At 35.6% G+C, this 26288-nt stretch overlaps 1 protein-coding gene across 6 annotated transcripts in view; it reads left to right on the top strand.

Annotated features, from left to right (window-relative positions):
- DACH1 (dachshund family transcription factor 1) overlaps positions 1-24265 on the top strand; it is a 359657-nt gene extending 335392 nt beyond the window's left edge. For all 6 annotated transcript variants that reach the window (XM_048295555.1, XM_048295557.1, XM_048295556.1 and 3 more), the window contains one exon: positions 21490-24265. In XM_048295555.1, the coding sequence (XP_048151512.1) occupies positions 21490-21527 (38 nt within the window). In that variant the 3' untranslated portion in view covers positions 21528-24265. The remainder of the gene's footprint in view (positions 1-21489) is intronic.
- The last annotated feature ends 2023 nt before the right edge of the window (positions 24266-26288 follow it).

The raw sequence follows: 26288 nt of genomic DNA, 5'->3' as shown, positions 1-26288 counted from the left end.
ACAAGTAGATAACTTGTGCTATTTGAGATGCTCCAGTGCATCTGAGACATCTGCATCTGCATCATGCGTCCAGAAGATCCAGGCCTTTCTGGAGCAGCATCTGGAAGCCTTACAGGATGTGGAAGGCTGACTCAAATCATACCAGATGTTGAATCAACCCCTTTTGCTCATTTAGAATGCCTTTGAGCATACAACATTCTATACTTGGGTTATATTAAATGGAAATTCATCGTTTATTATATATATAGAATAAAAATATATTTATTGCTGCTTTAATTCTAAAGGGGAGGCCTATGCCACTCCTATAATTTTTACAAATGAAGATTCATGGGATAATTTCTCTAGATCTTGCTCCCCTGTTATTTGCGGACTAGCTTGTATTTAACATGGCATTTGACTAAGAAAGGAAAAAGTGAAATAGGGAGAAAAAGTTGTGGTTTTAAATTATTTTTTAAAGAAGCTCAAACTGACTGACTTTCAAAATGATCTGATCATATTTACCATGTGTGACTCAAAAGCAGCTCTTTGGTCAAATAAATAAATTGTCCTGAATATGGCAGCTCTGAACTCTGCTAATGTGTTTTAGCATAATCTAGTATTTTCTCTGTTCTTTGGAACATCTTTGACTTCTATCTGTACATTCAATAATAAAATCATTTCATAGCTGCCTCCTTTTTATTTCTGATTTGAAACAAATAATTCATTTTGGCCTTGAAGCTTGCAAGAGTAATCATATTAAAAAAACAGCTAAAGTAGAAAAGTTGGTGTTTAGCAGACATTCAACAGAAGTTATTTATTTAGTGTGTAATTCTTTTCAATTGCTAGTGTAAATAAGTATATTGAAACAAACCAAAACTAGGCATCAAGCTGAAGGAAAGCGTGTTTGTGCATAATAGTTCTGAGAAATTGTTTAAGGACAGATTATTCATGAGAAAACACTAATTTGTAAATCTACAAAAATTAGCTAGTCCAAAATTAGTTTCTTAAATTTTGGTTATTTATTTTCAGAGGAACCTTAATCTGTTATAATGTTTCTTCATGAATATGAGTTTTAGTAATTAGATGCTTACTCATTTTTTTATTTGTGTTAGTGATTCCAGTTTGCAGCCTTGTGGCTGTCTCAGATAAATTGTTTTGAGCTATGCCAGGAGTAACTGGAAATCTACTAGAGATTTTATCATTGTAATATCTGAACAACTTTGCAGTCTTTAATGGATTTAGTCTTCACATCAGGAAATACTCCTGTGATGCAGAACAAAGCAATTATCTTTATATCATAGAGAGGCTATGAACTTGATCATGGATAAATCAGAAATCTGGGGTATATCAGAGACTGAACCTAAATCTTGCAAGAGCTGAAGATTTTATTCTGCCCTTCATGTTTTGCCCTCCCTATTATATGTTCTTTCATGCTTTCTCATTCTACAGGCATAGGGGAAAACTAGATGGAATTTACAAACTTGAATATCAGTGACAGGATTTATGTCCCAACACTCCATGCTAACAGAGTACATGGAGCACATCATCTGTGCTTGCTCTGCACTTGCTCAGACTGATGGCTAACCTCTGTGAATATCAGGGTAATGACAAAGTGCACCTGGTCTAAGTCTTTTCAAATCTTTTCTTTGTTAGACAAAGCTTTGAAAATACAACAACATATGCTGCCTAGCATTATTTGATTATTACTTGATTTTATATGAATGCTACTCACATACCAAGTTGACCCTATGTATTCATCTTTTGTGAAAAAGACCTGACATAACTTCTAGATTCTGGTACTTCTACATAAATATAGCCAGTTTGGTTAAAACACCTTGCATAAAGACATTTCAAAGGTTTGAAGCTACAGTAGTGGAGAACGGATTATTTAAGTAGCGCAGGTTCTACCAGCTTCCTAACCCAAAGTTACACTGAACTTTTTTTCTTCAGCTTTCTTGTGTACACACAGGCTCAATACCTGCTATACTTTTATTCATAGAAGTGAAGATAAACCAGTATGAGCTTTCTGTGCTTCAGGAGCTGAAAGCATGTGTGCGTTACTGCCCTGTCCTTTTAATGTTTCAGTCAAAACCACAAAGAAGATGTAACATTTAATTACACCTGAGCCATCAGATGCAAATCTGTCCATAAGTATGTTATGGCAACAGCAATGTTTTATGTGGAAAAGAATTTTAGTGTGTTTCTTCTAAGAGGTAAACTGATGTCATGCCAGCAATGGGGCAATAGCATTCATTAAATCTTTTGATGTGATCATCGTTACCTATGTTCCCTACAATAGTATCGAAATTACTGTCCCATTCATGACCAGGTAAACAAAAGTTATTGAAGGAATGTAACCGAGTGATGTCATTTCCCTTAAAACTTTACACAAATATTGAGGGGAGATGATGACTATGAGATGTTAGTGACTGTACTGGCAAATGACTTCAATTTATATGGGAAGGTATATATGTCCATGAACCTGTGTTCTGATCACATTATGGATTCAGGCACCATTCCCGATCTCAGGTCTTTTTGTCAGACTCACCTGCAAATCCAGGCTTCAGACCTGAAGGGTTGTAGTGAACTCATCTTGTAAGTATTGCTTGCATTCTTAACTGTGGACAGCATTATGAGGATGCTTCTTTGGAAGTATCACTCCAGTCTGAAGCATTTTGATAAGGAGCAATGCACAAGGTGAAGAGTAAAGCAAAACCTTTCAAGTACTGTGTTTCTACTTAAAAGGGAAGAGCCAGTGAAGGAATTAGAAGAGAGTGACAATTCAAAGAAGCAGACTAGGAAAATATTTTTGCCATACAAATTTGTTTATACAACTGAGACAGAAACTTTAGTAGGTGAGATATGAGGAGAAACATCATGTGAATTTATAGCTAGAAAGAGGGATAGGAGAATGAGGGGCAGAGACTTTTTATGAGAATAAATTTAGACACTGTGTTGTAATTAAGAGTCAGAAGTTACAGACAAACAGAATACCTTGATTTTGAACTTTACTGACAGACAAGATTAAAAGAGTAGTTCATAGTGACTAAGAGTAGTAGTGGGGAAGATGAGGAGGAATCTGAAGGGGTGAATGATTAACAGCTCTGTTTTCTCAAACTAAGATTGTCAGAGCAGCGACACATTCACACAGAGGATCAGAAAAGCAGACTGAGGTTTTATGTCAGACAGAAGGGAACAGACCTGGAGTACAAAGGGCTGTGTCAATTGTCAACAAGGATATGGTGACTGAATTTCAGTTTATGGATTAGACTGCTCAGATATGAAGTATGGAGAGAGAGACAATGCAAGGAAGATCTCAACCTTCAGAAATTAAAACAGAAAGTTGAGGAAGAAGCAAAAAATGTCAAACTGAGAAAGAAGTTAGCAATGTGGAGGGAGAATAAGAAGATCCCAACAAAGGGAGAACAATATTTGAATGCCAAAACCTTTTTAGGAAATACTAGCCTAGAATCTACCAGATATGGTAGGAGGTGCTAGTTCTAATATTTGTTTATATAGACGTCATTAACACAGACACATTTAATAAAAGTTTCAAAAAATCAGCTGACTAGCAGCAGAATTGATGGTCAAGGAAGAAGGCATTTCCCAGCATTTTGCAAGAATTGTGATCATTCATCCAGGTATTTGACATATTCATAGCAAATTAGGAACATGGACATATTATATCCGTGTTGTTAAGCAATAGGTAGCTATAGGAAGGTTTCATAGATTTTAACTTTTTATAAGTAATGTCCCTAAAGACATTAGGATTTTTATAATGAATTATTGCAGTGTGAGTTCTAGAAATTTTTTGGGGTAATTTTGCTAAGCCTCTGTGGTAGTTGCACTTAAGGATTTTGTTGATTGTGGTAATCAGCTTTCAAAAAATGTTAACACATGGCCACATTTTTTCTCCTTGCATTTAAAGAGAAAAACCTCTATTTCTGTCAGATGCTATAGATTTGCCCCCTAACTGAAATAAGAAATAAATGATACAAAGTCATTGCACTTTAATAACTGATTCCAGATAAAAGGTGTGTAGACAGCAAAACTTTGAAAGGGAGGTGCCTTCAGTTGGAACTTAGTAAACCTGCAGGGGAGGGAAAAGTTTAATATTTTAAATGGGCGACATAGCCTTCCATGCCTTTAATCCTGGAAAAAGCTAAGAAATATAGTGTAAGGGAGCAGATGTTCTTAACAGCCTTCTAGCAGCCTGTTTATGTAAAGAGTGCCAGCTAGTGATTTTCACTGCTTGTTGAAAACCTGCTTTGTATTGGTGTAAGTGTTAAGGAGAGCAGCTGAAAATCCACCTCTATGTACTTTGTGAAATGAATGTATGTATATTCATGTTACAGAAAAAGAAAATTACGTTATCAGATTTGGAGAGGATATCGTAACTCTTTTGCTAGAGCAATCTTTTTACTAAAGGAGCTTAAGCTGCAGAAAAAACACATTATACCTTGGGTACTGCATGTAATAAAATATGATTTAAATGGAAGATATTGAAATAAAAGTTTCAATTTGGGAACTTGAGTGTATTGTTGTGAAAAGCCTAGTCAGTTATGTTTATAGCTCCATCTTTTCACAGAAAGAAGCATAGAGATTCCTCATGCTTTATGCAAGTACAGTAGGTTTTAGATAACAGGATCAGGTCCACAATTTGTCTTTCTTAAAACCTACAATAAAAAATGAAAATAAATGCCACCACCATACAAACTACAAAGGTGAAAAAAATGCTGTATCTTGCATTTTCCTACCTCCTGTGGCTAGGGACAGAATGCAGACATGCCACAATAATGTTTTTTATTTCTACTGTTCAAACCATATTAATGAGAACATCATTTTGGAGAACTAATTATTTCTATTTGTCTTGTGTCACACTTTCTAATTCCCCTATATTAGCACAGCCAAAGCAAATTAATTGCTTTTCCAGCAGTTGAACCTTGTCCAAGAATGAGCTCACATTCCCTTCCAGTTTTGCAGTTTCTAGGAGTGCATTGTGTCAAAAATTTCTCTTGATACTAAACATAGCCCAGAGAATATCTTTGCAGATTTCTGTTGCTGCTCACTTGATGAAATTTATAAGTTTAAGTGACCCACTAGGAAAGATAAAGTTCTTAGCTGCAAGATTATACATCAAAACAGTTAAAGTGAAATTAAAATTAAATGAATGAATCTCACTGAAGCAAAAAAAGCAGTAATTAATGGTTCCCTTAATTGTCTTCATAAAATATTTGCATGGGTCTAATTTGCATAATTTGCATGTATTAATTAATCTTTCAAAGGAATTTTGTGCTGAGAGAAGCCAAAAAATCTCTTTGTTTTATTTAACATCTAATGAAATATTTATCTTCGTTAATGAACTTCTCATCTTCATTAAAATAAAAATTGCACAAGTTTGTATGTTTTAAATGTTTTTATAATTGAAGTATACAAAAAAAATCTCTTCAGACCTACAGTATCTGAAAAACAAACACATTATTGCACATTCTGTGTCCTTTTGACGACAGCAACATTTAAAACTGGAGAAACCCTATTACCTCTACCAAAAGTTTTCAAGGACTTTTGAATTATTTTAATTTTATCTTAATTGATGATCATTTTTTGGTTTTTATATTTTTAAAATAGGGATGCCAAGGTAAATATTTTGGTGTTTTTATTATTGCCAACCTGTGATACCTAATAGCTTTTCTAGAACAGATATTATACATGGAAAAAGCGACTAGCATTACAGGTTGGAATTTAAAGTACTGCAGGAGTTTGTACATGATATGAGGTTAGTGAATATTTCAAAGACAAACAGTTAAGGGAAAAAAAAAAAAGAGTTGGTGAGTTACTGCCTGGTATTTAATAATTGAACCTGGAGTAAGACTGATGAATGTAAGTTACAAAGGACTGTCCTGGATGCGGTGATCAGCAACTTTGAGACAGTATCCAAAATAGCCAGACATGCAGAATAAGAATATGCAGTGAAAAAAAGGAAATCATCAGTATTAAAGTTTTGTGCAAAATTTGAATATAGAACTGCAAGGAGTTTAGAAGAAATTAAGAGTTACTTCGGTAAAAAAAAAAAACAAACAGGTATAAGAGGACAATGATTCAGCCTTTTGGGACAAAGGTGAAGACTATTACTGAAAATGAGGACCACCTAAAATTCCAAAGTAATCTATCAGCTACTTAATATTGCTGTGGACAAAGAAGAGAAAGTATGGTTAAAATAATGTCTATACAGAATGTTAACACTGTTCATAGTAAGATGGGTGAAAAGGAGTTCCGCTTACTTCAAGGATGAGTACAATACTATTGGAAGAATGAAAATATACCTGAAATAATCAAATGATTGGGGATTTAGAATACAAGAAATTATATTTGCACAGTGAAACAGCACAATGGGATTTTTACTCATTTTCAGTATGCCTGCATTTGCTTAAATCCTTGAACAAGGAGTTTATAAACACTTTAATGTGTTTGTATTCATTTTAGACATGCAATACCTGAGAAAGCCAGCCCTGCAGAGACTGAAAAGTAGGTGCTCTTTAAGAGTGCTTTAGAATTTAATAAATGGGATGTTTAAGCTATCAAGATTATATACAGAGTCATATATTCTTTGCTGCATTATCCTATAATTTTTTCAACTGATAAGATATAGTGGGACTTTGCTGATACCATAATGGCAGTATAGATATTGCTCTGTGTTATGAAGGTGTGGAGTAGCTGCTGAGGCAATGTAATTATCTATAAAATACCCAAACACTATCAGTGGGAGGGATATGTTCCACTTCACACATTTGTGGGGTAGATGTCTTTATCTGAGCTATTTGGCTGGACTCCTATTAAAGTCAATGAAGAGTAATAGACACATCTCTCCCTTTGAAGAAAACGAATCACAACTTCCAATTTCTTCATTGATTATAAAGGCAGTCTGCTAAACCAGCTCAAATGCAGCTACGTACAGTGCAGGTGTCTGAGGTTAATGTGATGAATCTCATGCATTGAGTATTTTCCTTTTTGCTTGCGTCAGAATTCCAGCATCACTTGTGACAGTAATCACACTATGAGCAGCTGCATTTCAGTCACTTCTTGTAACTACTGATGTTAGAAATGGGTAATTTTGCGTCAGTTCTGGAAAAATATCCAAGCTTGACAATTCCTTTTCGGTTTCATATAATTCTGTACTGTTTTGAAAGTCTCATAAAGCATGACTCTCAAACGTAGAAAAGAGAACTTGAATTCTGCATTAATACTGAAGCTTTGCAGCATTTGTTTCATTTGGATGCTACCACACAAGGCACGAGGCATGAAACAAGAGTCAGGGAAGCATTCTGAAAATTCTGAAATAAGAGCAAAAGCAGCCATAAATTGAGAGATAGAGAGATAGATGAAGAACCAAGAAAAGAAGGTAGATGAACTATCACAGAACTCTAGAAGGGAAAATAGTATCATATTACTCATACAGTTGCATTATATTACTGTAACTTTATTACTGTATCATTACTGATTTTTAATGGACAAGTAGTAAATGTTTTGCCTTTTAAATGTAGTTATGCTTGTGAACAAGACATGGGCTGGAATTAACTTGATGTAGCATAGAAGTCTTCAATGTAGACATCTGCGTCTGTGCTTGTCACCCTTGACCTTCACTGGAGGGAGTGGAAAAAAATGTCTACAGTAGACTTCATCCTGTTATAAATAATAATTAGAGTACCCCAGTATAGACTACTGCAAACAAATTTAGTAATCTCAGTCATATTCCAGAAAAGCTGCATTCAGTTTCTGCAGGTGAGAAAGTAATTTCTTTGTGGTTGTTGTTGTTTGTCATGTATAGAATTTTTTTTCCATACAATAAATCCATTTTATGGCAAGGGTTGTAATTATACTCTGAGATTGTCTCATTGCAAAGAATTGATGTAGCATTTGACACAGTCACAAGAAGTATATGCTAAGGAGTCACTGTTTTGCCCATTTTACATTTTTCAGCAAACAACTGAGTGGATAATATCGATTTCACAGTTAAAATAGTACCATTTGTTGGGGTTACTTATATGCTTTACATCTGATGTTTTCCTCTGAGTGGCAAAGGAATAGCTCATTTTGCATGCTTCAGTGCATTTTTAACCAATGCCTTAAGCCGAAACCAAGTTTTTATGCATCAAGAAAGAAATAATATATACTGATTTCTTGATGTCAGCACCAATGCTTTGGTGTCACACAAGGGTGTTGTGAAACTTAATTAATATTTGTAAAGTATTCTAGATCTTGGATGAAAGGCACAGTAGATGTTCAGCTATGTTATTAACTTCTGCTTTTATATTTTCTTTGGTGATGGATCAGAGTCCTAAACATTAAAAAGTGGTAAAGAGAGGCGATGCAAGATACAGCAATTTACAACTATTATCAGCTAATTATAGTTAGTTTCAAATCTTGTACAGGGAACTAGATGGAAAAAATATTTTATGGGATTTAGCAAACTTGATAGCCTAAATTTTGTGTAAAGGTGGCTTACCTGAATCTTCGTATAAGAAAAATTTAATAGACTGACTTATGTTAATTATTCTGCATTAGATCAGAAGTGGTATATTACTGAGTGACTGCATTTTGGTTTGGTATGGGACAGTCCCTTTTATAATCCTAAACTAACTGAGGGGTCAGAAATCCTGTTAAGGAGAATGAGAGTTTAAAATTCACTTAAAAATATTCAAGAGGCAAAACAGCAGTTAGAGTTAAAATGTAAATAAAACTGTACAGTGAGATTTTATCAGGCAGGCAGCCCTTTGTGTAGTGTTAAGAGTTAGGAAGGCAATCATCTTCCCAAAATATCACTCCAACTTAATTGCTCTATTTTTTCAGTTGAAGAAAAAGAAAAAAGAAAAAAAAGATAACCTTGCCATCAATAAAGCTATATTAATTTCAACTAGCTGAGGGACTGATGGTTTAATTTAAAAGTGCCCAAAGATTTTAGGTTTTTTCCTTTCTTTCTTTAGCAGTAATATTAAAAAAAGAGGCATTTTTGTGTCCTTTAGAAATAGGAAATATTTATAATACTTTAAGATGAACAAATTTTTAATGTCTGTAATACTCATGTAAATTTCATATTGTAAACCCGAAAAGCAAGCAATTACTATGTTAAATCTACCTTAATTCTAAAAATAGGGTTTTCTTGCAGTGGTTATTTTATATTGATGTGATTAAGAATAAAATAAAACAATTTAGCCTTTGTGTAATTCAAGCATTTGGCTTTCCCATGGACTTGATGTGGAATTTGACCCATCTCTATTAGTATCTCAAGTTCCTATGAAATTTTTAAAAAATCAGCTAAGAAAAGGAAGTATAAAGGAAGTGAAACTAAAATTAACACATTTGGAAGGACTACTTAGCCAGCATCACGTTCTATCTAGGCTAAAATTTGCTGTCAGCATATATCTATAATAAGTATTCTTCCAGTGAACTGCCAGCTGGCTTGTAAAGAGGAAAATATATTCTATAGAATAGACTGCTAGCTTTAAAAAGAAATATTTTGCTTTTGCTCATTGTAGGGTTCCGTAACACCTGAAGGACATCCTGGGAGACAGCAGCATATATAATGATAATGTGATGTCATTTTGTTTTTCCTAGTTGAGAAACACAAAGTGTGTACCAGTAATGGTAAAAACATTTTTTCTATTATATTCTTGTCAGCCTTATTTTTTAAAAGTGATGCAGCCTCTAATAGCTTAGGAAAAGCAGCAATAGCATAATAGTGTATTTTGTCATGGATGTTAGAAAGGATGGATCACAACGTGCTACAGCTGGCCTTGGAAACAAAGTGTTATGAAGGCAGGACCAAAAAATTTACAGTGCTGCTTTATGTGCATGAAATTAGAATATGGATTGTTGAAAATATACAATGTTGTATTAGATAATTCAAGTTTTGACTTGTTTATTTAGTCCCTGTGTTGATTCTGCAGATTTTGCCTGTGACAAACTGTCAGTGCAACCATTGCATTAGAAGACATGTATTTTTCATGATATTGTTTCATGCTGCAATATGCTGGCTACAACTCCTTTCAAGTAATCAAGCTATATTGAATACAAACATAAAATAAAAAGCAGCAATAATTTGCTTTCGTTTTTAGCTTTATACTGTGACTCAAAGATATACACTCTTAGCCATTGGAGAGAGAACAGTATCTTTGCACATTGATGAATTGGACATAAAATACTGTGGTTGGATCAGACTCCTTGGCTTCACTGGAAATACTGGAAGTATCATAAAAGTAGTGCACTGACTAGAGGATCAGTTCCATTTTCAACCTTGCTATGAAATCTGTTGACAATCACAGTCACTTTCGCTGCAGTAACTATGCTGTCCGATGCAATCTGGTTCCCAATGCTAAAATATTGAAAGGCTAAACCACTATTAAAACATACAAATATCAGTTCTATTCCAGTTCCAAATGGCCAATAGTTCCAGAGTTTGATCTTCAACATTCAGTGCACAGAAGAATCCTCATTTTATAAGGTTTCCCTCTAGGTTTTTTCATATTCTTGCAAAACCATTTACTCCTTAGATTTTCCAGCTAAAATTAACTTTATAGCCAAATGTATTTTACCAGGCCAGATATTCAATAAATATATTCAGGATATACTCAATTCTTGCCTATCTTTCTATAAAGAAATAAAGCATAGCATTAGGGATAGTACTAGATGGGCTTTAAAATCTGCCTTTTCGGGCTCTCGTATCACAAATATATTTGTAAATACCATTTAAATACATCCATCATCCTGGGACACTACTCCAGAGCTGAGTTCCTGCAACAGAGTTAGTTTGTGTCTCTTATTATTATTTAATGTATATATGAGGAATGATCAGTTGCTCTTCTGTGATAAGCAAATCAATTAATTTTATTTGCATATTGTGGACTCTATTCCTTGTAGAGGAGTAGAGTACTAGTACAGGCTACTGTACTAGTAGCCTGTACTGAAATTATTCACTTTGAGCATGGGTAACCAGTATCTTAAACACTGTTCCAGGGAATGCCCTGCAAGTGACTTGTACAATGACATTAGTGTCTTGCTATTGACAAGAAACAGTGTAAGTTGAAAGCTGGGGGAGGTGGGGAGAGGGAGGGAGATGGGGGGGAGGAGTAAAAGCAACCAGGAAGTAACATTTTTCATTTCCTCTGTCTTGAGAAAATCACGCTTTGAAGCAAGAAAATTTTACACTTCAGATATTTTGCACAGCTCATTGCTTCTGACTCCAAGGTAGTCACTTGATCCCAAAATCACTGGTTAAGACTGCTCTGTGGTTTAATTTAGCCATTCTCTTTTCTCTTGCTTACTTTTTGATGATGAACCGTGGTGTTAAGTTCTCTCTGGGAAAGCATGCTGCTTCCATATGGTCTGGGATTTCTGTAGTGGGGTGCGTCCAGGACACAGTCTGTCATGACATGCTGTTTTTTCTGAGGAATCTCTACTGGCAAAGACACAGAGTGGTGCCAAATTCAAACCACCTGGCCCTAAGGCTAATTGAGTTTTTCCTGGGAGGGTAAAATAATCATTTTGAAGTACCTATCTGAAATTATGTTACCACTGAGAGGGAATGGGGAAGATTGGCTTGTCATTGCAGTACTTAAATGCATCTATGAAGATGTATTCAAGATGGAAGTTTACAGTTAGTATGGGGAACTAGTATGAACTCTGAATTGAAAAGCAACCTACCTGGGCTAGCATTAGCTCTTGTCACAGAAGCAGAGTTCCCTCATAATCTAAAATGCTGGTAGTTTTCATTCTGGATACGAACAAAAGCCTTTTGCTCAAGTGCTGCTTTGTAGTTAACTACTGAGTTAGACCCCATAAACATGTTTCAGCTTGAAGTCTTCCTCAGATTTAACATGAGCTGATTTTATTTTCAGTTTTGTGGTTTTGCTGCTCATACTAAGCCCTGGGAACTTCATTAAGTTTCTGTTTCTGTGTGCTGGAAGAATTATGTGTGACTTCCGTTCATAGCCCATTTCCTAGGGCACGACTTGTGATTTGGTTTCTGTTGCCTTGACTCTTGTTCTGGAGCTGAATGGCACTGTTTGGTGCCATTGTCTTCCATAAACAGGCTTTCATACAAAATACCTAGAAGCAGCAAGGTTATGTTACATAGGTTTTGACATCCCATGCATCCTTAACAGATTTTCCATAAGCTTGCTGCTGTGCAATCTATCTGTTTTACAGCCTCATTCCTTCCTGTTCTGCATGTGACTATTTCTTCATGTTTTGCATTGGGCGGTTACTCTGTTTTAGCACACAGCTGAGAACAAGGGTGGTTGTGTATTAAAGTGGGGGGCTAATGTGATACTGATATTAAAAAAGGATTCCACATATTCCAGAATTATGTATGCAGAACAATAAAGCTTTCTTTAAGTGGTCTCTATTTTCTGGTAAACTGCAGCAGTGCAAATGGCACCTCAGTTACATACTCTTGTATTAATTGTGGTGTTTAATCTGAAAACAACAAAACACTAGTCTGCCTTTTAGTTACTTGGGTAACATGAATTTCAAATTACTTTTTTAGAAAAGATGTGGCTGGGAGAGAAGGGTGAGGTAGGTTTCTGATTCTGTGAATCAGAAGAGGTGCTCTGTGTAGGAGTAGGTATTAGATCTAAGTCTTTTCCTGTATTTTGAGAAGTAGTGGGGGTAAAGCTCTAGAAAAGACAATACTGTAGAAAAGCTTGTCTTCATAAATTATTTGTGTCTGCTGAAAGAAATTAACATCACACTGTGTTGATGGAGACTACTAACTATGGCCACAACTATTCCTAGCAAAAAAAAATCATGACCCACGTTACTTTTTCAGAATTGTATAAAAGACCTTTATTAATTCACAGTTTATTATGGGATCTATAGTTGTATACACATGTATCGTGCCTATTGTACCACCTTCTAGTTAAGTGATGGAAAGGATTTGTGTGTGTGTTTCTGTTCGGTGTGTATATGGAGGATAGTTTTAAAGAAATACTGACTTCTATGTACTTTTGCATAGATATTTTCTGTAATTCAGCTCAGAAGAAAAAACTGCTGAAAGCTCCAACAAATGCTGATCCACTGTATTTTGTTCCAATTTCATTTTATGGCCACTTTTTCTCTCCAGAAAAGGAAAGTAATTATTTTTAAGCCTGTTTGAAGCTTAACTGTATGATTGATATCTTGTATGTAAGATTACTTTGATGATGATGTTTAGTGCAAAAAAGTGATCATTTGGGCAAAGCGCTAAAAAAGGAGGCAAAACGGAGAGAAGTGAAAGAAGACTAATGAGACTAAAGGGATGAGTAGTAAATTCTGTTTCCATCTAGACTTTATAAAAAACCCCCGAAACCAAACAAGCAAAGGGAAAGAAGGTGCCAGGCAGAAACCATGTCCCAATATTCAACTCTTTTTCAGTTTTCTGCTATCAGATCCAAGGTTGTTTGCTGACACTAAAAAAAAGTTATGTTTCTGGAAATAAAGTAGCTAATAAAGCACACCTTTTTGTAGAACTTAAAACTGTTTTATGCAGGACAGATTGTTTAGCACCAAAATTATCCGCACTGTGATACAAACAGCACTGAACACAATGAGCTGTGGAAACTCACAGACTGATTGTATTTAGCTGTGACTTCATCCTTTAATAACTTTTCCACATGATTCTTCAGTTGAAAGGGTTTTGTTCTGTTTGTGTCTCTGTTTATCATTGTTAATTTATTTTTTTTTACCAACATGAAGTGGCACAGTAAAATGCCTTAGTGACTCAGGTTCAGTGTTTGTAAGTAATCAGTTCTGTAGTCTTTTTTCACAAGAAAAGACAGTGTGACTTTTTAAAAAAATCTATTTATTTCAAACAATTTCTCACCTTACTAGTTCAGTTTTTTCAGTCCTCAAAATGGCCAGTTTTATGCATTCTATATGATCTTTAAATAATAGAAGGTGACATATTCAGGTACTCCCCTGCTTTGTTAGTTTACTATCTTTAAATAATAGAAGGTGACATATTCAGGTACTCCCCTGCTTTGTTAGTTTACTAAAGACCAGATTGCTGACCTTTAGCTTACTCCCACGGTAACATGGGAGTAATGGAAATATATATTAATGACTAAAACACATGGTAAAATTACTGAGAGAAGATAGTTCAGTATTTGAAAATAACTGTGAAAAAAGGTGTTTAGATGCCCTTTTTTACACATCCATGGCTTAATTTTATGTCTTAAGTTAGAATTAAAATCTCTTACGTTTAAATTGCTATTTTAAAAAGAAACACAGGGACAACTCAGTTTCCTGAATATTTGCACTGAGTATTAACACAAATATATTTGTACATGAATGTTAAGTAGAGAAATGAAAGGTGTATGATTAATAACAATATGCAAATTTGAAACTAATTTATTGGTGTTACACAAAGGGCAAACTAGGATAGTGTTTGGCCAAATATGTTTACATACTTCATATTTGCATGTGTTTAATGAACATGCAGTGTGAAATCACCCATCTTTGCATAAAAACTGGATGAGCACTTTTTTAAAACAACAAATGGCTTGAATTTCAAAGCCTCAATGGTTGAGCCAGCTTTCCTGCATCTCCTGTACTCTGCTCTTACTCTGCTAGGGAAGATGGCAGTGGATCCATCCATGTTCCCCAATACATAATTGACTTGTGCTGCCACTAACAATTTCCACTTAGTAAATATCCCTCTGTCCCTCCTTTTCAGTGTTGAGTTGTAAAACTTCAGTGTTCTAATTAAGCCTAGACACTGGGATGTATTGTTTCCCCTCACAACATACTGTTTTGCACTTTATTAGGAATATTATGAGAAGTTATGTTCAGTTGATTCCATGACTGATTTTTACAAATGCTGGGCTTTTTGTCTCACACTGCAAACCGAAAAAGACTCAAGCTCATCCTAAATGGTTTTCCCATGATTAAAAAGCTAGACTCCCATTTTTATCTTCCATCTTCGGTGGAAAATAAATCCTCTTGTGTCTCAGTTTGGAGTGAAATACATGAAGAGTATACAAAAATATATTTCCTCCTTAATTAGTTGTTTCCTTTGAGTTTTTTGAAGAAGGGTTACAACTTGACTAAGATTCCTTCCGTCTGCCACAATATGCTTGCTTTTATTTTGACTTCCCATTGCTGTCTTATCAAATATCACATGAATCATTACCATTTGTTTGCCATCCCTTTCTTTTGTTTTGTTTCTCTTCCTCCAAAGGATTACAACACCAACCTGAATGAAAGGTTAGAAGTACACTGTGATTCACATTTGCCCCATCTATTAAAACAAATAAACCAACTAGTTATATAATTTAAATGTGCTTGAGCTGTGGCATGCAGATGCTTTTATCAGCTCTGGGCTGAAGAGGTTGTGTGCATTCGGGCATGCACGTACAACTGTTCTTTGAAAGGGACAAACCTCATTAAGATTACAGGTGCTTGGAAATAACTTCTGAGAAAATAGCTACCATTTTCAATAAAGCTACTTCCTAACAGGAAATGCAATTTATTATGTTACTTAGCACAAGTGAGCAGCTTTGCTTTTATTTAGATATAAGTAGCCCCATTTAAGGTCACAAATGTTTTATTTCTTTTAAACTGAAGTTAGCAGTTTTTAATGGTTGGAGGGTCTGGCAACTCTACTTAATTTCAGTATGAAGCATCTGCTGTCTTTAGGAGCACATGGGCTAGTCCTGGGGATTTTGTGTTGCAACATGTGATTTTAGAAGTGGGCTCTAAGCTCAGATCAGCTCAGTCACCAGCCACAGAGATGGGGTTCAAATGGATTTTTATGAGTGAAGAACCTTTGGTTTCCATTAAGTGCATATGCATGTGTAGTTTTTTGGTTGCTGTTGATTTTTTTGGTATTTTTGCTAATATAGTCCTTCGAGGTTTCAGCTAACACTGCCATTATCTTCCTAAGGACAAGAAAAGAGACTGAGAAACCATAAGTACATGAAATCCCACCTACAAAAAATAGAAAGGGGAAGAAACAGAAAGTTTGAAAGAGAGAACAGAGAAACAGGAAAAAAAAAAAAGCAAAATCACAGAAAATTTCAGTCGTAGTTGGGAATAAAGTTCCTGTCTTCAATTGTTCACTTCTTATTAACGAGAGACATCAACTTTTGTTCTTTGAAAGTACAAAGAGATTAATAGATACACTATTCAAATACCCTTAAGACCCATTTTGAGTGAAAATCGGCTTCTATCACTGGCCTGTCCATATTTGACAAAAATATGTTAAAAGAAGTTAGGAATTCTAGTGACTAAAACTGTGGCTACTTTGATGTACGGGTTGTTGGATCATGGGCTGGGATTTACTATTCTACAGTTCACAAATTACAGTAAAAAAAAAAAAAAGATAAAAAATTATTCAAACCTTGGCATCCTAACTTTCCAAAGCTCACACTGAGATTTCATATCCTATCATTCATTTTTTGAGCAACTGGTCTAGTAAAAGGAATCCCTACCTACGGCAGGAGAGTGGTCCTTGGTGATCTTTAAGGTCCCTTCCAACCCAGACCATTCTATGACTCTGTGATTTTCCTTCTCACAAAGTATTTTGCCCTTTTTTTTCCCTCTTAACCTGCACCCTAGAGGTTTCTTTCTTATCAGCTCTCTACTGTATTTTTCTGTCTGTTTGGACAATTGGTTGGTTGTTTTCAGCTCCTAACTACAGAAAACACTATTTTATTCCTAAGAAGAATTTACCTCAGTAGGCTTTTATAAGATAGCAAGTGACTGAATTCAGATGTGACAGAATACCTTGGACGTTGATTTGAAGATTTTCATAAACCAAAGACTGCAGTATTATAGTCATGATGATCACTGTTATTACATTTATTTTTAAAGCAGCTCGGAGAATATAAACTAAAATACGATTTTTTGGGTGGCGAACAACCCCACTGTGACTTATACTGAGTGGCAGAAATACACACATTACCATCTAATGGATGACTTATTTAGTTTGCAACTGAAGACAAAACTTAACATTTCATTGCACATTTTTGTCAGTTTACAAGGTTGCATATTAATAGTAATAATATTTGAGTGGGTTTTTGTTTTTACCTCTGAAAATGCTGGGCCCATAGAGGTACTTACTGCAAGCTGCCCACAGAACACTAATGTGAATCGTTCCCCAGATGACATCTCTGTGGGAATGCATTTCAAGGCATATGATTTGTTTCAGCATTGCAAACTTTTATGTCAGTTCCATTTGTTTGTTTTTTATAACATTTATGACCTTCTAACTATTTGGGCATGTTCATTCAAAATCCTCCAAATGAATCTTAATTAAAAAGAGTTGATCTAAAAAAAATACTCCCTCACTGGGTAGAATTTCTGTCATACCAATCCACAGACAAAAACAAATGATGTTTAGGAGTAGTGGCATTTTCAATTTGAGTTACTAGCATGAGCTTGTGTGATCTTGCTGAACACTGCCATTTGCAAAAGAGCAATTAAAACAGATGATAATCTGCTAATCACACACTGTTCTATTTAGAAATTTAGCAGTATTTTCCCAGTTTGTGTTTTTGTTTGACTTCCTAAGAGTAAAAGTAAGTTTCATGTGTTTATATTGTATATAACAGTATGTAAATTTGGGAAACTTCACCACAGATCAACAGTTTTCAGTAGGCTAAAAATATACCCCAGTGTTGTAAACATCCTTAGTGAAAGCTCTGTGTGTGTGTTTGTGTAGTATATGTTTGTATGCATATGTTTGTGTGACTAAAATATTCCATATTTGTTCTACATTAAATTGTTTTTATGCTGATAGACAAATTCTGCATTTGTTAACAGAACAAAGTAGTGCAACAGGCCTGTGTAGCTGTTAAATTAAAGCTGATCAGGAGGCAGAAGGCACAGGCATGCTCAGCATGCTCAGGATTTAGGAGTAGTGGCATTTTCACATTGCCTTACAAAGGATGAGCTGGCTCGATTTGCTGATCACTCTCATGACTTGTAGGTTTTGTCTGTGATTCTAACCTTGAAATCATTAAAGGCCTATCAGTGGTAATACTCCACTTGTATTCAGATAGGAGCTCTGGCTACACCTAGAGGCGAAGTGATTCTGGTGGCTTTGGCAACAACACTGAGAAGTTCCTGTCATTTGGGAAGAACCTCAGAACATTATGAATAGGGAGAGAAGTGGATAGGAACAAGGTAGTAGGAGTCACCAATGGAAAGAGACAGCAGTTAAATATAGGGATTGTATTTGGTCACCACTTTGTGATGTGAGGTTATCGTTCCTCTGCAGACCTGTGAGTTTTTCTTAGCACAGCTGAAGTCTTTGAATTTCTAAAGTGCACTGCTATTCACCTATTGCTCGTTATTCACGAGTGGCTACATGAACTTCTCAGCCACAGTGCTGTGACCACTTCCCTGGGGAGCCTGTTCCAGTTCCCAGCCACCCTCTAGGTGAAGAACCTTTTTCTGATATCCAACCTAAGCCTCCCCTGACTTGGCTTTATGCTGTTTACTCAAGTCCTATCACTGGTCATGAGAGTGAAGAGATCAGTTCCTGCCCATCCACTTTTCCGTGTGAGGAAGTTGAAGACAGCAATGAGGTCTCCCCTCAGTCTCCTCCAAGCTGAACAGACCAAATGACTGCAGCTGCTCCTCATACAGCTTCCCCTCCAGACAATCCCCTCCCTTGCCCAGCTGGCAATGCTGTGCCTGATCCTCCCCAGGACAGGGTTGGCCCTCCTGGCTGCCAGGGCACTGGTGACTCATGTTCAACTTGCCATTGACCAGGACCCCCAGGTCGCTTTCCGTGGCACTGCTCTCCAACCTGTCGTTCTCTAGTCTGTGTACAACACCAGGATTTCTCCATCCCAGGTGCTGAATCCAGCAGTTGCCGTTGTTAAACTTCATATGGCTGGTGATTGCCTACCTCTCTCATTTGTTGAGGTGTCTCTGCAGGGCCTCTCTGCCCTCCAGGGAGTCAGCAGCTCCTCCCAATTTAGTGTCATTGGCAAACTTACTTAGTATTCCTTTGAGTCCTGTGGCCAAGGCATTAATGAAGATGTTGAAGAGAACTTATGTATATAAACAAGTATCTGTTCACTTAGTAAGGAAGGTGCTTTGTAGAGCTGCCCATTTCTATTCTTGTTCATTGTCTTAGTCTGCGGATACAGAATGCAGGATCTGATAGTGTCTTCTTCTAAAAGTGGAAAATCTCTTATTGATTTCACTGCCCAGTTGGATCCTTAAGCAGTGTAAAATAGAGCTGACTTTTGAAACTGTACTGCTGTTCATCTTTTGTTGGCTGCTACAAGGATTCTGCTTCCTGCAGCTGTATTTTTAATTGAGAATATGTTTTAATACATACTTTAAAAGGTAAATGGAGACCTAGTATAGTAAAATAAAATCAGTTACTGACTGCAGGTTATCAGAATATTAAGGTAAGGGAATTATGCATAGCATTCATTAGCAAGTGTACGTTCAGGATAGCCAAAGTGTTTGTATATATGCAGAATAATACTCCTACAGAGGTATCCAGACAGCTTTAGTGCTGTAAATGTTTATTGTGTTTATTCAATATGTTTGGGAGAGCTATATGGAAACGTGGCCAGGAGTAGCACTAGCTATCCTGTTGATGCAGGTTTTCCTTGGAGATGGTGTTCCAGGCCTTCAGTTTTACCAAGCTCCATTTCAGAGGCTCCTTCTTTCTCTCCTGAATTCCCATAAGCATTTTTGTTGGTCTTCATGCATCAAATAATAATAAAAAAGTCTTTAAGTTAAGGCCTTACTCAATTGCTTTTTATTTCTCTTCAGTGCAAAAAAAGACCATAAAGAGAGAAGAGAATGGAAATGGTTCTGAGTGGAAGCACTTTTATTTAGTGGGAAAGTTATCATCTACTCTGCCAAAAAAAAAAAAAAAAAAAAAAAAAAAAAAAATCCAGGAAGCCAGGAACATGAAAAAGTAGGGAAAGGGGGTAAAAAATTGTAAAGATGGGGAGAAAGTAGCAGAAGGGCATATACCCCAGAAGCTCACAAAAGAAACCTAGTGGGAGAAAAGGAAAAACAAAGGGACACTAGATAAGAATCACTGCAGCAGAGTGATTCTGCAGTCTCCTGCTTTCCCCAGCAGTTCTGATGGAACTGGAAAGGGATGTGCAGAAGGTTTTACAGCTGTGTATGGTGTACTTTCGTCTGCTTTCAGGTTAAACTTTTCTATCTCTCAACAATTACAGTAAGCTCATGGACGTGATGCCACATGTTTCAATGATAACCAAGCATTTAAAAAATTTCAGCATTCATTTGCACAGGTTTATGTCACACAATTTCCTCACTGTATATGTAATTTTTACTGTATATCTAATAAAAATTTTATAGACTGATTTGGAATAAAAATTTTGGACTAAGAAATCCAAAACAGAAATAAAAACTTCGGAAATCTTAGAAATATTTGCTGAATTTACTTAGATTTAAATAAGAAGTTCATGCAAACTTTCAGAGCTGAGATACAGCTTGTACTTGCAAATGCTTACATTCTAAAATATAAGTAGTGTTTAGTAATTATGCACTGGGGAGGATTAATTGCTTCATAATGTGCTTTATTCACATGGGGACAACACTTTCTACTCTACAGGTCAGAAAGCTAAGAAGTTTTTCTGTCTGTTTTCTGTTTTTTAAAAACTAATCTTTATATTGCTATGAAAATAGGTGTATATAAGATGTTCATGTCCCAAGTGAAGAAAAAATTGCTTTGTACTTACAAATTAGGTGAAAATATGTGGTGGCAGTATGTTCTCTTCAAATTTTTCTAGATCAACAGTTACTGGCTAGGTGAGCTTATAGTTTCTCATGTTCCCTCACATATCTCACTTTAAATATATGCTCCTCACTTCGGTAGAAAAAATGTTGTGAGAAACGTGCTTGCATCTTTAACATAGTAATTGTTCAGTTAATCTCATTTATGGGGGGAAGGAGGCTATACTTCACTGATACCGATTAAATATCCTATACTGGGTTCTATATAAATAGCTACAAATGTGCACAATGGTTACATTACATGGTATATTTAACAACACAGCTAAATCAGAAAGTATGAGCTATGCCTTTAGCGATGGGAGTACTAACGATTGCATGCAAGGAGATTTTTTTGCTCTGCAACCATGAAGGAAATAATTGCTGTTCAGCACTATTCAGTTATGTTTGCATATCAGTATAAACACATGCACAGAGGCTGCACCTACATTCCTAGAGCCCTAGCACTGATACGAGTCCAGCATACATTAAAGCTTCAGAAGTTGTTACAGTTTTCACAACTTGCAAAGTGCGTGTAATTTTCAACAGAGTTAATTTGGCCACTGTCAGATGAAATAGCAAAGGTGACATTCATATTTTATGATTTTCTTTTATTTTAGACAAAATGTACCATAGGGGACATTTTACAGATTTGTTACATGACTGCTTCCGGTGAGATTTTAAGTCTTGTGGGGTTTTTCCTCTTTTTGAGTCATTGCAGATATAAATATATAAAGCAAATGTTTCTCTTTCATATTTTAGATGGAAGACTTTATTTGAAAACTACTGTCATGTATTGAATTTTTCCTGCTGAACATACGTGTGCTACGGTAAAGAACATTGCAGTAAGACATTGGCTCATAAGGAGTTCTGTGGAAACAAAATGTTTTCAAACCAACTTCCTCAACTTCATTTATCAATGTTCTTCAAAAATGTAAAGAATTCTGCAAGAGTGTCCTCCTTTGGTTATCTCCTGTGGCTCAACCTGGAGATCTAGAGAATGTGTGTAAATGTACAGTAGCACTGTTCTCACAGCGAAAATCTGCATCTCTGCGCCGGACTATTGTATCCAAAATTACAGGCGGTCAGAACAAGGCTGAGTATTCCCTTTTTCAAGGAATGCAGACTCTCTCCTCCTCTGATGATTCTATATTTGAGCACATCCAATGATCCTTCCAGCAGTGTCCAAGTACACTTACAGACTGTTATACCATACCGAAACCAGCAAGACAGCTCAGAAATGAACTCGTAGAGGGCATAAGAGGATTCTTATTTAAAAAAAAAGAAAAAAAAAAAAAGGAAAAGAAGAAAAAATTGATATATTCAGTTTTCAAACTATGATTGAGGGTTTTCTTCTAAAGACATTTTTTCCACATGCTTTCCAAGAGACCAACACATATATGTTAGAATACATTAAGTGAAATGGAATTTTGTGTAAGTGAAAAGAAATGCTGAATGTAAACAAACTGTTTTACTGTTCACAAAGTCTCTTTTCCTAAAATAAAACAAACAAAAGAAAAAAAACAAAAATAATAATTTCTCATTGTAAACTGGCAGGGGTTTATGAAATAAAAGACTTTGCTTCTTATCAAAATGTTGGTCACATGTACAGTATATAACACAGATCACACAAGGAAGGTATTATGTATGCAGTAGAAATCTAGAGTTTAGGAAATGAAACTTTTAGATAATATTGTTTTGTCACCCTGTTGGTCAGAAAGACACCTTTCTAGTTTTAACGCATGCAGGCATGTAAATATTTGTCCTGGAGTCACAGTATTACTGAATGAGATCTTAAGCATCTGGTAACAAGTCAGAATTCTGTATCAGCCACTTTTATTTGTATATTGAGCCCTGGTTAGTGCCCTGACTAGTGCACTTCTAAGAATGGACTGTGGCTGAGCAGCAAGTCAAAATGCCAGAAATATTTTTATATGTTAATGTCATATTACGTCAATGTTGCTAAAAAAAAGAAAACCTAACAAACACTTGATGTATCAGTCCAATTCCACGTAGAACTGAGTGATACAGTTGAAGTCTATTGTCCCTCCCACCTTGTCTTAGGGAAGGATGGTTATGTGTTACTTTCACTGTCTTTATGAAAGCTACAATATGTGTTTTCACCTTTGTGCTGATAACTGGAAGTAAGCTGCAAAACACTGCTTATTACATTACTAAAAATTATGTTCTTTGCTTTGCGTACTTTTGGGTTACCCCTTTAAAGACTGATTTTGTGAATCAGTGCTATTACTGTAAGTTTTGTGATTATGCTTTCTTCATCTAATGTTTTATGCGTATAAAATATTATTTATTACATGGAAACATCAAAACCTTAAATGTCTAAGATGCCTAACTTAAAGCAAATATTTCTTTAAAAGTAGTTCTGATTGGATATTAATATTATTTTGTCCAAAAAAAAAATCTAATGTTTTGTAAACTCTAGCACTGAGCTTCTATAGTTTGTAGGTCTTCCTTGCAATACTGGTACACATTTATTTTTTGCAGTTCATATTTACTCCACCACAATCCTTTTTTAACAATAGAAAGATGTATATACAAGTTCACATCACAGTAATTTTTTTAAAGAAATATTGAGCAATATTTTTCATTAAATATTGTTGTCTAATACTTTGTAGTGATGTTATTTTCTAACCATGATTCTTTCATGATTTTCATAGTTGCTTAAACACATATGGGATTCTGTACTCCAGTTTTTTCATATGCAGTCTTTAAAGGGTTAACAGCTGTAAAGTTAGATGGACTTGTGGCAAGCTTTTGAATCATTCATATCTGAAAGAGAATTAAAAGCCTACAACTGAAATATGTACTAGCATTTACCATTGCTCTGCTCCTTGCATAGAGTCACCTGTAAGTAGGTTTAGTAGTTTTACAGTATATTCTTTCAAGACCTTTGGGAATGCCTCAGTGTTTGGCTTGGTACATAAACAGAAGTATTAAGGATTAAAGGGGAACCAATTTATGAGCTGGATGTTTAGAAAGAATCTTGCTAAAAACAGTGTAAATATTACAGAACATGAGATGTTACCGTAAGTTGAAATTTTTTGCCCCTCTTTAGTTTTACAGGTTTTGGGTTGGTATTTTGGTTTTGGTTTTTGATTTGGATTTTTTTCCTTTTTTTTTTGCATAGATTATGAAGAAAAGTTGTGCTCATGTTATTGTTTATATGCTTTTGTAATCTTAAAGATATTAATGTCTAGTTGTTCTATATTATAACCACATTTGCGCTCTATGCAAGCCCTTGGAACAGAACATACTCATCTTCATGTAGGACCTATGAAAATTGTCTATTTTTATCTATATATTTAAAGTTTTCTAAAAATGAAAAAGGTTATTACGAATTTTGTTGTACAAAATCTGTACAAAAATCTGTTTTTACATCATAATGCAAGAATTGGAAATTTTTCTATGGTAGCCTAGTTATTTGAGCCTGGTTTCAATGTGAGAACCACGTTTACTGTTATTGTATTTAATTTTCTTTTCTTTTCAACAATCTGCTAATAAAACTGTCTGAAATCTCCCTGCGACTTTATTTACAGTTCATCTTTATTAAATTTTCTGAAATGTATAACATCAGAGGAATATTTACTTTCTAATGGGAGGCATCTAAAAACAACATAAGTCAGCTCTTTGTAGTGTGAGGAGAACAATGCTGAATGATTTTATTTAACATGCAACTGCTTCTATCTCTAATATGAATTACTGTGGTGAAAAACATCATAAAAGCACACTCTGTGGTTATTGTTTAACAAGCATATTTTCCATTTTTTTTTCTTGCCAGCTAAGCAAACTGCCCCCATCTACATGATTTATTTATGTACATTTCTCAGTTTATGAAGCTGTTATTTGTACCTTTTCCTTTATATTGTGATATTCCCATGATTCTTATTTCACAAAGCTTTGTGCTGAATAATGTAAAGTGGACACATTGATGGAAAAAACAATATTATTCCTCTAACTTCAAAAATGCAGCGGTAATCCTGTTGGTTTTGTCTCAAATCTCCTTCACTTGATAAAATGTATTTAGAAACACACTTTTTTTAACAAACCTCAAGTATTTAGACATTTCAACAGGCATTTAGAGAAAGAAATAGTTCTGGCTTAGCATATCTTCAGGTGGCATTGTGAGAAAAAAACAGGCTGCTTTTTTTTAGGGTCAAGATGGTTATTTAAGAGTAAATCTGGAACTAAGTTGGTTTTTCTTACAGAAAATTCAAAATTCAGAGAAGTATGACTGATTTTGAGTATTCTCCCTTATTGTCCTGCCTTGCCTGGCCTTGGCTTGCCTTCTCTTCCCATCCTTTCTCTTCCCTTCCTTTCTTATCCATACCTACATGAACACTTCTGCTTTCATTAGGGGGCAGACCTGTTTGGGACAGCAGAATAGATTAGCTTTCTTGGATAAGCCCATTCCACTAACCCCGGATGGCCTGGGGACTGCAAGCATGAGGCTGACAGGCAAGCATGAATCTGACAGAGTTCCAGCAGGTTGTTGTTGCTGGCTGGCTGATTAGGATTTTGGTCATCTGTATATAGGGCAATCACAATCTCCTTTTGCCTGCATTAAAATGTCCGGCATGTCTGAATTAGTAAGGATCCCAGCTACACTGTAGCCAGCTCCCCTGCTATAAACTCTGGCACAGCTAAAGCAGGGTAAAAAGTAATAAACTCATTAATCTCAGTCTGGCTCATGCTGAAACCCAAATTATCTCTACAGTAACAGACTAGCAACCTACCTCTATGTTTTTAAGCATCCCAGGAAATAATCCATTTCAGCAGAAAGGAACTGTACTCTCATAAGTTTCACCCTACCTCCATTAATAAATAGTTGCTTCATCTGTGCAAGGTATCTGGCATTTAGCAGGTCTGAGGCTGAATGGGCTGATAGATAGTCGGATGTTGGTACTCCTTGTGACTTAAATAAAACAAAAATTATGCCAAAGCTCAGATCAAAATCAAGAAAAGATTGTGCTAAATATATCTTGCCTATAACTTAGTAGTCGGTTATGGTCAGATCCTGAAGAAATTCAGAGTTAGCAGCTAGACGTCTAAAGTTTTAGGAAAATCCTGTAAGAACTGACAGACTCAAATGAGAATTTTTTCTTTTAACTTTTTTTATATTTTTGCAATGAAAAGAGATTTCAAGGTCAGGTTTTGATCTGAAAGGCAAACCTCTTATTTGTTGAAGGTTCTATAAATTCTTGAAAATTACTTCATTTGTTATGTGCTTACATGTTATTTGACACAAGACTGCAATAAACAAAGACTGAGGCCAAGACTTTCAAGTGTGACTGCTGATTACAGGTACTTCCAGTTTTGCTGGCCAAACTTCAGGCATTTTCAGTGCTGTTCATAAAACAAAATATCCTAGCTCCAGAGTTCTGTGAAACTTATTTTTTCAGTAGCTGCTAACTCATCCATGGGATACTGAGGAATGTATTAGTGAGCCTTTGCTGAGCAGGAGCTCATCCTGATCAATGATGATGGTTCCACCAGCAGCAGTATCACACCATTTCAAGCTACAGCCGCCTGCTTAAAAAGCT

Source organism: Corvus hawaiiensis, chromosome 2, assembly GCF_020740725.1.
Source record: "Corvus hawaiiensis isolate bCorHaw1 chromosome 2, bCorHaw1.pri.cur, whole genome shotgun sequence".
Taxonomy (NCBI): Eukaryota; Metazoa; Chordata; class Aves; order Passeriformes; family Corvidae; genus Corvus; species Corvus hawaiiensis.
The sequence above is the reverse complement of the archived record's forward strand: the minus strand, read 5'-3'. Positions and strand labels throughout refer to the sequence as shown.